The sequence below is a fragment of the Balaenoptera borealis genome, assembly GCF_965194805.1.
Source record: "Balaenoptera borealis genome assembly, chromosome: 13".
NCBI classification, from domain to species: domain Eukaryota; kingdom Metazoa; phylum Chordata; class Mammalia; order Artiodactyla; family Balaenopteridae; genus Balaenoptera; species Balaenoptera borealis.
In genome coordinates this window covers 80,123,730-80,136,503 of record NC_138870.1, presented here as the reverse complement: position 1 = coordinate 80,136,503, position 12,774 = coordinate 80,123,730, and the positions used below count along the sequence as shown (strand labels likewise).

Sequence of the window (12,774 nt, the reverse complement as noted above, 5' to 3'; positions counted from 1 at the left end):
ATCACTTTGAACTTGTATCCCTCCTAGGTTTTTGTTACTGGACAAAGAGTAATTGCCAGTGACCCGCCACTGCTTTATACCCTAATCAATCCAATTAATAGCAATCCTCCTCCCTGCTCTGCTGAGATTTAAGCCATTATTCTGTACCAAGCACATTATCTACAGCTGCCTTGGAAGGAAACACCGTTTTTGACAGTAGCAACAAGCACCTTCATTATTATTCAAGACTCAACCTTAGGAATATGATCAATGCTCTTTTACCTCAGGGAAGAAAGTTCTCAGAGCAAAATGTTTGTAGTCAAGGAAGGGAACAGTTCCAAAACTATCAACCACATCCAATTTATCCATCTGCAGCTCAGCAAAGCCTGAAAAACAGAATCCCAAGAGCAATATTTTAACTCAGAAAACAATGGATAAGATCTTCTGCTGTTTTGTCTAACATGGAGTGACCTTGGTTTTCATTAAAGAAGAAACAGTAGATAATTACTTGGTTGGCTGCAAAGAAGAGCTGAAATAAAACACAAAGCCAGGCCTAGGCCCTGCTGTTCAGTTGTCTTCTATTATACAAACAGCTCTCATTACTGTGGCTGGTTTTAAGGGTTAAAAAAAGGGGCTTGTTTTTCTACAAATAAAACTTTGGAACCCACCATCACGTATCTCTTTCCGGAGCTCACTCTCCAGGAGCTCCAGCTGTTGGCTCTGTTTGCGACTCAGTTCCTTCGATTTGTGCCTGGTCACTCCCACAGCTGCTGTGGAGACAGAGATCCAGCATGAGACTGACGAAAAGGAAAACAGAACCAACCTTTACAGTCCTTTACAGAGGAGGCGGTGGAGGGAAAGCGAGAAAGACTAGCCTGGAAGAGGTGGAATTACTAAGAAGAAAGATTCCCAGTGAGGGGTCACTCTACAGACGAAGATGCTCAAATGCAACAGAAAAACCCCCCAAAAAACCCTACTCATCTTCAAAGTAAAAAACTAAATCAAATGACCTTCACTTGTAACCAAAGATCCCAGCTGGCTGAAAAGGAATGAAACAAGCCAAGTTTCCCTACAGCCACAGGCCACTTATATTGTTCTGTTCTTTTTTAATGTTTCTAAACATCCCTAGAGAAATAAAGTTGAGCCTTAAATGCAGAAAAAACCCACAGATCCACACAGATCCACAGTGAGTTACATGAGCCAAACTTGCATAGATCAAATGGGGTGACAGGATGAGTGGTCCCCAGTGAACCCTTGTATCTGGATATTGCTTCTTTCTCCACTTCATTTTGCTTCTAACTGTGCTGTAGACGCAGTAAACCGAACAAGTTCGGCACTCGGGTTCATGTCCCCGCTCTGCCATTAACTAGCTGTGCGACTTCAGGTAAGTTCCTTAGCATCTCTGTGCCTGGCTGCCTTATCTATTAAAGTGCCTACCTCCTTGTGACATTGACAGGATTCCAGGAAGTAACTCACAGAAAACATTTAGATCTTATTTTTAAAAAAGAATATGTAGCAATTGTCAACTCTCATTATTATTCTCGAAACTTTTTCCTCTTTTTATAGAAATTTCATGATAAAAGGATCCTGCTAGATGTGAATGATGCTGGAGGAAACAAAATTCAATACAGCTGTGTGCTGGACCACTTCATAAAGTCAACAGTCTTAATCGTAACGTGCATCATGCATCTTCGAGAGAGGGTGGAGCAGGCAGTGATTCTCAAATTTGCTTGACTATGGAACCCTCTTTCCAGGAGCGTCACTTGGGACTGCTGGCCCTCAGACCACCCTTTAGACAGCACCAGCTCACTGCCTGAAAATGGAGCTGGCAGGCCACGTCCACAAAGCAGTGAGTTTTTTGTGGCTGAAATCTCCAGGGGAAGCTACAGGGGGTGTTTGGTAGGTGGCAGCCCTAGGCCAGGTGTGTATAGTGTTTTCACTAATGATGTGATTGATGGTCTGAAGAGTACAGTTACTCAAGCTGCTAAGGACACATCCCTCCATGGAATCATGGTAAGAAGGGGAGGAGAATTTTAAACGGCTTTGCAGATACCAATGAAACCAAAAGTGATGTGTCAGATGGAGCCCACTTCACCTGAAAGAGCATAAACAATCTCTACCAACAAAGTGAAAGGAGAGGAATGAAGAGTCACAGAGAGCCCAGGAAGAGATCAGAGGTTTCTAGGAAGTCACAAAGTAGATGTGACTCCATGATGAGACTATTCCACTTAGAGCTGCCTGACAGCAGCGGATTCTCAAAATCGAGCTCAGCATTTAGAATTTACAAGTAATCTTCTTATTTGAAGCCAGCACCGGCCAGGACTTTATCAAAAATTATCAGGCCCAATTCTGGATTCTAGATGCATTAGTAGTGGTGGATAACTTGGAGAGAGCTTAATAAATACCTGAAATGATCATCAACAGAACAAAACAGGGTCTCTGCAAAATGAATTCATTCCATTAGGCTAGTTAACAATACACATAAATCCTTCCTTCACTGGACTGGGAACTAGCCAAGAGAAAGGACCAGGACTGAACTCATCTTCCCTAAGTCCAAAGCCTTGCAGTTATCAGCAACATAACAGGTGCTCAATAAACATCAGGTAAATGCATGCAGGGATGGATGAATGAGTGAGTGAGAGAGTGAGTATATGGAAGGAGACTAAGTTAGCAACTATTAACCGAAAACCATTAGCGAGGCGATGCCTGCATTAAGTCAAGGAATATGATGGGCTCCTAGCTGTGGAGAAGAGTTCTCTTTTTTAAGGAGGACAAGAGGAAACAGACTTAAAATGATAAGTGGTGCAGAAACAGAGGTCAAAAACTGAATGGCTGGGGCTTTCCTGGTGGCGCAGTGGTTGAGAATCTGCCTGCCAATGCAGGGGACACGGGTTCGAGCCCTGGTCTGGGAAGATCCCACATGCCGTGGAGCAACTAGGCCCGTGAGCCACAACTACTGAGCCTGTGCGTCTGGAGCCTGTGCTCCATAACAAGAGAGGCCGCAATAGTGAGAGGCCCGCGCATCGCGATGAAGGGTGGCCCCCGCTTGCCGCAACTAGAGAAAGCCCTCGCACAGAAACGAAGACCCAACACAGCCAAAAATAAATAAATAAATAAATTAAAAAAAAAAAAGTTTAAAAAAACAAAAACAAAAACTGAATGGCTACAGGGACCAGGTCCTCAGATGAGGTAAGTGGTCTGGGTGGAGACAGTAGGGAGTGGTGGAGACTATGGCAAAAGCTCAGTTGAACACCTGCCCTCTCTCTAGGGGTAGCTGCTCCTCAGCTCCAGCAAACTGATGTTATGGAAAACATTAGGATCCAATGATCCAGATCTTTCAAATTTTCAAGAGATTTTAAAGAATCACCTAATTTTAAAATGTTGTCAATTACTTCAAATTTTTAAAAATGCTATGTGGGCCAAACAAAACACATCGGTTGGCCAGATTTCATCCAGTGAGCAACCACCATGGGATCACTGTGTTTGGATGAGCCTTGGAACATTTTAATAGATGGTACAGATCACACTTCCAAAACACAGTTCTGCCAGGAAAGACAGGGCTGGGGTAGGGGTGAGGGGCAGGGTTTGCTGGGATGAGAAGGCAGGATGAGATGACCAAGTCCTTGGAGCCCAAAATCCCAAAGGAATTCTGAGGAAATAATGTAAATGGTACATTTGTCATCACAATTCACAGGTTCAGGGAAGCAAAGTGGATCATATTTCTCAAACACCAAGATACCAACCATCTTTGTAATCCAGCCTTTTATTGATGAAGCATCCTAAAAAATGTTTAGAAAGCCCTCAATGTGTACCTATTAGTCCTTTCCCAAAGTTTTGATCTGGGTTTTCATCCACTGATACTTAACTGAAGCAAACAGCCCCTGAAAGCTGAAAGCCTTCCTGCCTGCCAAAGCCCCAGGGAATAATTTCTCTGACAAAATTAAACAGGGCACTTACCAAAAATGACAATCACTAGCAAGACGGGAAGCCCAATCAGAAAATACCAAGTGGAAATAACCGATTCCCGCTCGACGTAGAGTTCCAGGTTTCCCAGTTTGACCTAAGGGGACAAAGAGTGTCATTAGACCTGGTCGAGGTGGGGACCACATCTAGGTACACAATTCTTCCCCCCAAATGGTTTTCTCCAAGATACAAAAAGAGGTGGCAAGCTAGGCAGGATATCTGAGTTCAAGTCCCATCTCTGGGCAGATTAGCTATGTGAATTTGAGCCAATCAAGAACATTCCCTGTGCCTTGGTTCCCGGATTCAGCTCCAGTCAGTTGCAGGGCTAGACCTACAGATTTTACACTTTGGTCCTCTTTGCCCTGGGGGTTTTAAACTGCAGGAATGGGGGCGATAAAGAGGTAGTAACCTGTGGGTAAGAAACCCTCTTACCCCTGGACTAAGGAAGTAATCCAACTTTTTAATCTCATCTACATCTTGTATTTCCTTGATGGGCCTATTTTGAAGGAAGCATTCTGTGGCAAAAACCAGTTTGGCAATGCTGCCAGGATGATCCCTGAGGGCCTTTTCCAATTTTAGGTTTTGATTATAAAAGTTTGTAAAACTTGTAAAGGGAAAAACTCTATATCAAGCCTTATTTTTGCACTGACATACATGTAAGTATTGAAGAACATTACCATTCTGGGAGCCACGGCTGCCCCTGTGGAAGTATCTGTGCAAAGTGGCTAGAGTGCAGACTCCAGGCCCAGAGAGCCCAGGTTCTAAGTCCCAGTCCAGAGAATGAACCTGGGCCCTGGGCAGCAAGAGCACAAGTCCTAACCACTGGACCACAAGGCTAGCTCCCCCTGCTGTCCTTCCCAGCTGTAGGAGCTTGCATTAGTCACCTCTCCGTGCAGTCCTCACTTTCCCCATCTCTAAAATGGGATGCTGTTAGCGCCTCTTCGGAGGGTTGTCGTGAAGATGAAACGTGCCGGCATTTGTTTGTAAGCGAGCTTCTGGCACTCCTGCCCAGAGCTCTCCAGCGGACTCCTGGAGCTCAGCGCCAAGTTCTCACAACGACCCCCAACTGGCTCTCCATGCTCCCTCCCCCTGTTAATGCTCTCACCTCCTTGCAATACTCCCCCCCTTGCTCCTTCCACTCCGGCCACACTGGTATCCTTGTTGCCCTTTAACAGCACCAGGAAGGCTCCTGACTCAGGAACTTTGCAACCTGTGGTTCCCTTTGCCTAGAACACTTTACCCCAGATGGCCCACGGCTCATGCCCTCGTCTCCCTGAGGTCCTGATTCAAATGTCGTCTTTACAGGGAGCCCTTTTCTGGCCGCCATCGTAAACCTTGCAGCACTGCCCCTCACCTCCTGTTTCATTTTTCTTCATAACAGTTACCACCATCTAATCTAACACATCTTCAATTTATTTTCTATACTACCTGCCTTTTTAGGTAAGATCCATAAAGGCAGATATCTGGGGGTGGGGGGGTAGGTGGGTCTGTTTTCTTTTCTGCTATGTCCCTATGTCCCAGTGCAGGCACTCAGGAACTAGTCCTGGATAATGAAGAATGCTACCATTTGCTCTTCTCAACTAACCAGACACATGGGATCCCTTGTGAGTTTAGTTGCTGTTATTCATTTTATAATTATTATGACCCTCTTTACCGTACAACAGACGGCCCAAGGGAGGTTCAGCTAAAGCCAACTTATCTAAGGCCACACAGCTATTAACTGGTGCAGCTGAGACACAAACACATTTTTTGTTTTGCCTTCCAGTTGATGTTCTTTTTTCTTATCCTTTACCCAATTACTTATGACTCTAGATCATAAAGCATTTTGGGGGGGATATAGACTGTGCAGAGTCTCATGAACACTATAAACGGAGGTTTCTAATATGTTTCCCTTCACCACGGTCTCATGTCTTTATTGTGGGACATAAATATACCAGTGATGGGATGGACCCTCAAACGTGTCTGGAAAAAGATTAAATGCAGTGAGTCTGACTTCATGGTGGAGGAAGCAGCCCATGACCCATAGATTATCTGGTCCCCATTAGACTCCACTGCCACTTTCAGTGTGCCAGGGAAGCCCCCATTCGGGGTTTCTGCCAAGACATGCCACCTCTGCATTTGGGCAAAGAATGACAGCTCACTCGTCAATGGGTCTAGAGATTCTGCTGCAGATGCTGCAGTCTAAATGTATGGCTAGAACAAAAGTTATCAAGACTCATTAGTATCATAAACAATGGTGCGCTCAGTGCTTTGACATTCCAATGGCACAGGGATGGGTTCTGCAAGCTGTTCTGGAGGAATAACGTTTGGGTCTACAATACCAGCTTTGTTTATCTTCACTGAAAGTGAAGATCTAAAGATCCATAAAAGATTCTATTCTGGCTTCTCGTTTAGCCAAGGAATCCCCCCTCCCCCCGCCCCACACCAAATAAGGTAAAACTAACGGGTAGGACTGTCAGGCAACCTACGCGAACTTTCTTGGAAGAGGTGGCGATGCTGTTTGCAGCAGTGATGCCTTTAATTTTGCAAAAGATGGTGGTGAGATCTTGATTTCTAGTAATATTTTCAAAACTGCAATTTAATTGCTCATTTTCTCCATGGAAGAGAGTAATTTCAATGTCTTTCTTGGAAATGTTGAAGTTATCATTTTCTTTCTGTGAAAAACAAGGCGAAGATGAAGAAGTCAAGGCATGTGTGGAAACTCACAAACATAATACACCTTTCCTGTCGAGGGGAGCACATCCTCCCACCCGAAATGAGAGAGACATACTTGAATTTTGACTTCCAGTTCTGTGTCCACCTCAGGCTCAGCCCGATACCCTGTAAATCTGGGGTCGTCAAGGTACTGCAAGCTTCCACAATCCAAGTAGGTCTCCTGGACCCTGAGCTTCACAGTGACATTCGTACGCCCTTTTGAACTCTTTAAACTGGGGGCTAAAAATCTGCAGTAAGTCGCCATACAATATTCAGAGACCTGAGGGAGAAGGAAAGAGCATTTTGACAGCTTCATTAATGAATTTCAGCTCTGGGATTGAAGAGCTAAGTGACCTGGGTAACTGAACCTCTCTGTGCCTCTGTTTTCTCCTCTGTAAAATGGGGATAACAGTGTACCCACCTCATGGGGTTGAATTAACTCTAAATTAAATGAGATGAGGTCTCACTAAATTAAATGAGAATATCCATGCAAAAATGCTTACAAATCCATGCAAAAAAGCACTCAACAAATGCTAATATGACTATTAATATTATTAGTAATAATGAAAGAAAGTGGTAATACAATAGGAAAAAAGGGTACTCGGAAAAGAAGTCAGCTAGACAAAGGGGAAGACTGCACCAATGGGCCTGTGTGTCCTTCAAGACATCAAGGCTGAGTCCTGGGAAACTACAGGAAGGGAGGAGCCGCTTCTTCGGCAAGGCTGGCTGCAGGCTTGCGTCTGCTGGCTCAATCACTCTGTGTTGGCGAACCTCTGTGCTTTAGCAGAAATCACTAACCGCAAGAGGAAAAGGCTTTGCAGGCCTAACAAAAAGTAGAGGAAAACAAAAGTAAAAGGGACAATACAGCTCCTATGAAAGAAAGAGCATGAAGATGGGAAACCACGCAGAAAGGGTGGCCCACTTTACAGGCTTATTTCAAACAAACAAGCGAGCATAAATACTGTCATTTTCAGGTGTGCAGAGAGTTGGGCAGAGAAAGCTGCTGGGAGAGGGGAGGTTGATGAACGTTCTAAAGAAGAGCAGCTAAGACTCCTAAAAGGATATTTGCCAGGTGGGGATTTTTCCTCTTTGTTATTTGCTGTCTAACTAATGTTGGAATTTTAAAAAGAGGGTAGGAAGAAGCAGCAGGTGGGAAAATCTGATGCAAAGCACTGAGATGTGGACAAGCAAAACCTCCCTTCGCCTTTAACGCCTTTCCTTCCAAACGACTGCCCTGAATCTCTCATTCACATCTCTGGCGACATGAAGAAAACCACAAAACCCACTGCCTCAGCCTTCTCAACAGCCGTAACCCCAGCAGGCTGGCTTTTTGCTGAAGACGCCTTCTAGAAAGATTCCTGGTGATAGGGTCACCCTAACCTCATTATTCTCAACTCTCTAAATTTCCATACCAGTGTCATCTGAAATGCTCTTTTTCTCTAGTTTCTGAGCAACTTCCTGGCCACCTTCACTGGCCATCTTGTTTTCTTTCACTCCTTAAAATTAAGCTGTTCTGCAAGATTCCATCTCAGGCGCTCTTTTCTTCTTCCTTTGTGCCCTCACTCCCAGGATGTCGTTCACATTCTCCTTCTAATGACAATGCTACAAAGATGATCCGTCATCTCCAGCTCCACCATCTCCCCACCATCCCTAGATACCTGCAAGAGCATCCTTATGGGTCTCCCAGGCTTTTTTTCAGTTACTGCCTCTCCATATGATTCTATGCACCATCGCCAAAATCATCATCATAAAGGGTACCTATCCTCACGTCACTCCCTGCTCAAAGATCTTCAATCCCTCCCATTGCCTACGGAGTTAAGGGCAAACTTTTCAGTCTGATACTCTCTTATGGCCCAGCGTAGCTTTGCAGCCATCCCTCTGGCTCATTCCCGACCAATCGTCTCGGCTCCAGCGGAGCAGGACTCACCGATATTCCCATCAGGGGCCTGTGAGTAACCTGTCTCCTCTGCCCCCCTGCTTCTACCTGCTCAAGTCCTACCCATCCCGCTCCACTCCACAGACATGCTGAAATCTGCTCTAGTTTAATTTCTCTTTCATGTGGAAACACACAGTGGGGTATCTGAGCTGGAAGGGAATCAGAGGACCTAGAACTTCAACACGGCCTGTGCGCTCAGCTTTCCATCCCAGTGTAGATTACCCGTCTCCCTCGGTGAAGGCAGTGTGACTCTTATTTACCTTTTGTCCCTGCAGCCAGGAAAACGTTTGGCCCACAGTAGGTGCTCAGTGAATTCTACTTGATATAGGGACAGCACTGGGGAGGGAGAGCAAGTTCACTCACAAGTGCAGGCAATGCCTCCTGGAAGAGGGTCAATCTATACGAACCACTCAACAGGATGTGTTGACATCATGGAGACGGGGCCTGGAATCAGGTACAACATGAGGCTTGGAACTGGCTCTGAAGGGTGTCAGGACTCGGACGTGTGTATGACAAAGCTCTAGGAGGACTTAGGAAGTCCTCCTGGCTCTAGACCTGAAGCCACACTGGTTCCAAGCGGAGGCCGGGTCTGTGGCCACTAACACGCCTGCCAGTTTTGGCAGGCAGTGGTCCGGCTGGGCCTCAGAGAGGCTGTTGTCTTCACCTCTCTCATGAAGGAGGGACAGAAAGGGGAAGAGAGAATGGGGAGAGCCTTCGAGAAGAGCCTAGAAGTGCACTCAGAGGTCCCGACTTGTCTCTGAAGTTCATCATTTCCCATGACGAGGTCCGTGTGTGACTTGTGTTGGGCTAAGAACTGAGTGGGGCTGAGGGCCAGACCCCTGTGCGGGGACAGGAAAGGCAAGAGGAGGTGAGGTCAGAAGGAAGGCACCAAACCAGGTTAAAGAGACAAGGGCAAGAGAAGGAGAAGCACATGACAGGATCTCTGGGACGTTCACAGGTCACTTTACCTCTGAACCACAGCGTGCTCTGTGTGGTGGGACCACTACCACCTACCCTTCACAGGAATGCTCTTCCTTACATCACACCTCAGCCACTCACAAGGCATTCTCACAAGTATTCACAAACACTGTCTCACCAAGGTGACTTATTACAGGGGGGAGATGGCAGGTCTTTTCGTATCACCTCTCTTCCCTCTGTGCCACACCTCGAAACTCTCAACTCCAAGTCTGAGGTCTTATTATTTCCATTACAGTACAGATGGTATTTATTATAGATCATGCAACAGGTAAAAGCTTATGATAGCACAAAGGCACAGAAACAAAAAATATCCCCCAACACATTTGAGTGTGATGAAAACAAAATCATCCTTGAAAATAACTATTATTACAAAGCAGCTGAAGACTTACATTTATGTTTCCTTTTAGCTCGTGTGAAATGATTAAGTTGTCAATTACATCAAAATTTCGACCCATGATGGTTATATTTTGACCACCACTGCAAGGAAGAAAGCAGTGAGAGGAGTTTCATAGATAAACACACAGGCATTTTGCATTTATGAATAAAACCATCAATTTATTCATACTCAATATTAAACTCAGTTATGTTTGAGAGCAAATTAATAAATTTTAATTTCAAATGCACGACAGCTGAACAAGTCTTTTCATGATACTGATAGTTTTTAAGATACATAAATATAAAAATTCAGGTTGGATCCTGTTTTAATTCTAAGAAAATGCCCAAATTCTTGTATAGAATTTTGAGTTTTGCTGTGTCATGTTTCCACATATAATTAGATCATCAGCTGTACCTAGAAAAGATTTCACTAAATAGAATTTTGTTTGATTACTGTTTAATCTATATGAAGACTCTTCAATCTAACAGTTTTCAAAATCAAACTCCCAACCTACCAATTATATTTTACATAGGGAGACAGGGAATACTTAGGACAAGGTAAAATTATAAATGACATTACAAGTCTAAATTCCTATTTGGTAAACCACATAAATAACAGCTATGTCCTATCTCTCTGAAACTAAGCCAAATAATTTCACATATTCTTAGCACATAATTGCATTTAAGCAAAGTGGTCATTAGATGTGAAATAAACAGCTGTCCACAGCTCTGGCCACCCTTTCCCGTTCACATAGGTCACTAGACACTCATTCCAGGGGACAGGGGCCTGGATAGGTCAGCTCCATCGGTCAGCCGAGCCCACGATGACAAGACCAGGAGGTGGGCACGAGCAGGCCAATTTGTGTAGGGCAGAGGGAAGACATTAAGCCCTGAACCTTCCAGCCACAAGGGGGAAGAGCTGAGCTGGCCTCACGCCAGCCTGTCACCATTACTAGAAAACCAGGCCAAGTGTGCTCCACCAACGGTCAGCCTGCAGAGCCATGTTTTGCCCAGGAGTAACCAAGAGACACGGGCTCAGAATGTCACAGGTGACTGGACATTAAGAAGCCTCTTATTTTACAACAAAGGAGAACACTGGTGGCTCAGAGCACAGCACCCTGGGTCAGACTGCCGGGAGCCTGCAAGTTGTCTGAATGCTCCCCACCTCAGTGTCCTCATTGGCAAAAAGGGCTACTCATAGCAGACCCCTTAGGCTTGTGAAGATTTCTGAGTCAATAGATCCAACACACCAGGCATGTGGGGAGTGCCGCATCAATGTCTGCTTTTATTTATAGGAAGGATTGAGACCCACGGCAGAGAGTGCCATGCTAGAGCCTTGGTTTGGACATTTCAGCTTTCCTCACGCCACTCTTACAGGCAGAATTGAAGTCCCAACCCCCAGTACCTCAGCATGTGACTGTATTTGGAGATAGGACACTGAAAGAGGTAATTAAGGTTAAATAGGGTCATTAGGGTGTGCCCTAATCCAATATGACAGGTGTCCTTATAAAAAAAAAATTAGGACACAGGCAAGCACCGAGGGAAGACCATTGTGAAGGCACAGACAGAGGATGGCCCTCTACAAGCCTAGGAGAGAGGCCTCAGAATAAATCAACCCTGAAAGCGCCTTGATCTTGGACTTCTAGCTTCCAGAAATTTGATGAAATACATTTCTGTTATTTAGCCGTCCAGTCTGTGGCTCTTTGTTATGGCAGCCCTAGCAGCCTAATACATCCACCTCTCACTTCATCTTAAATAAGAATATTAGAAGTGATTTTCTTCTTTTTCTTTCTTTTTTTTAAACAAAGCTGCATCTGTAGTTTCACCTACAGTACTTTGAAAGTTAGCTTCATGCTGTGTTAGGTGGAGAAACTATCTTTAGGGTTATATTCTAAAATCTGAATGTGAATTTAAATTCAACTAGGGGGGAGTTTTTTTTTTTTTTTTTTTTCTTAATGTAAGAGTCATCTGAAAAGAATTTCTTTGGAATTTCCATCTCTCACTTAGGGAATATCTTTGAAATGTAGATACTGCTTTTCATTTAGATAGCTCCCAATATTTCCTCAAATTATTCAAAACAGCTTACTCTAAAGGTTATAAATTGAAAGATGTAAGAAAGAAGAAGCTTTGTGTCATGGGCAGGAGTGAAATGTAATGAAGAGGGTTATGTATTTGTAACAGAAACCTAGGTTTAGTTACTACAACTGAACAAAAATTTTTAAATGCATAAGGTTTAATACGATCTGAACAGAAACCAGAGTCTGAGCAAACATTTTAGCTGTGAGTTTCCTGGCAGCCACAGCTAAGAGTAAAACAAGATGTACTCATAGTGTCTACTATGACAACGGAAAGCAAGCTGTTTATCAGGTATACCTTTGTTTTCTATGAATAAATCCTACAGAGGAGATTCTGTGAGGAGAATTTAGATATGACAATTATTTCTATATTTATTTGCGTGAAATCCATGATCTTTATGCATATGACCTTGTTAACCACAACAAGAGAAAAATATGCTCTAGAAAGTACCTGATCCAGGTGGTAGCAGGATATATGAGGGAACAGAGGGGCAGAGCGATATAAGACAAGTGTCCCACCGAAGAACAGTTCCCGCCGTCGAACTGGATACACACATCCTTCATTTCTTTTCGGCTTGATGGAAGAGAGAATTTCATATGGGTGTCATTTAGCACATGGCTAACCTGTATCCTAGAAAGGGGTAGAAAAGAACTCTTCAGTGACACAGACCTTAGCACAATTGATTACCCAAGGGGACAGGATATGATTTTCACTTGAACTACAACAGCTCCCAAACTATCGGAACAGCCGCAGGCAACTGCCGATTAATCAGG

The 12,774-nt window shown here is 44.3% G+C and overlaps 1 protein-coding gene across 2 annotated transcripts in view; it reads right to left on the bottom strand.

The window, feature by feature from the left end:
• The window catches only part of PLXNC1 (plexin C1), a 145,634-nt gene that overhangs the window by 49,108 nt on the left and 83,752 nt on the right, over window positions 1–12,774 (bottom strand). For both annotated transcript variants that reach the window (XM_082350412.1, XM_082350413.1), the window contains exons 11-17: window positions 12,452–12,631; window positions 9,940–10,027; window positions 6,713–6,916; window positions 6,411–6,596; window positions 3,937–4,039; window positions 648–749; window positions 262–365 (exon numbers count right to left, since the gene is read on the bottom strand). In XM_082350412.1, coding sequence (XP_082206538.1) covers window positions 262–365; window positions 648–749; window positions 3,937–4,039; window positions 6,411–6,596; window positions 6,713–6,916; window positions 9,940–10,027; window positions 12,452–12,631 — 967 coding nt within the window. The remainder of the gene's footprint in view (window positions 1–261; window positions 366–647; window positions 750–3,936; window positions 4,040–6,410; window positions 6,597–6,712; window positions 6,917–9,939; window positions 10,028–12,451; window positions 12,632–12,774) is intronic.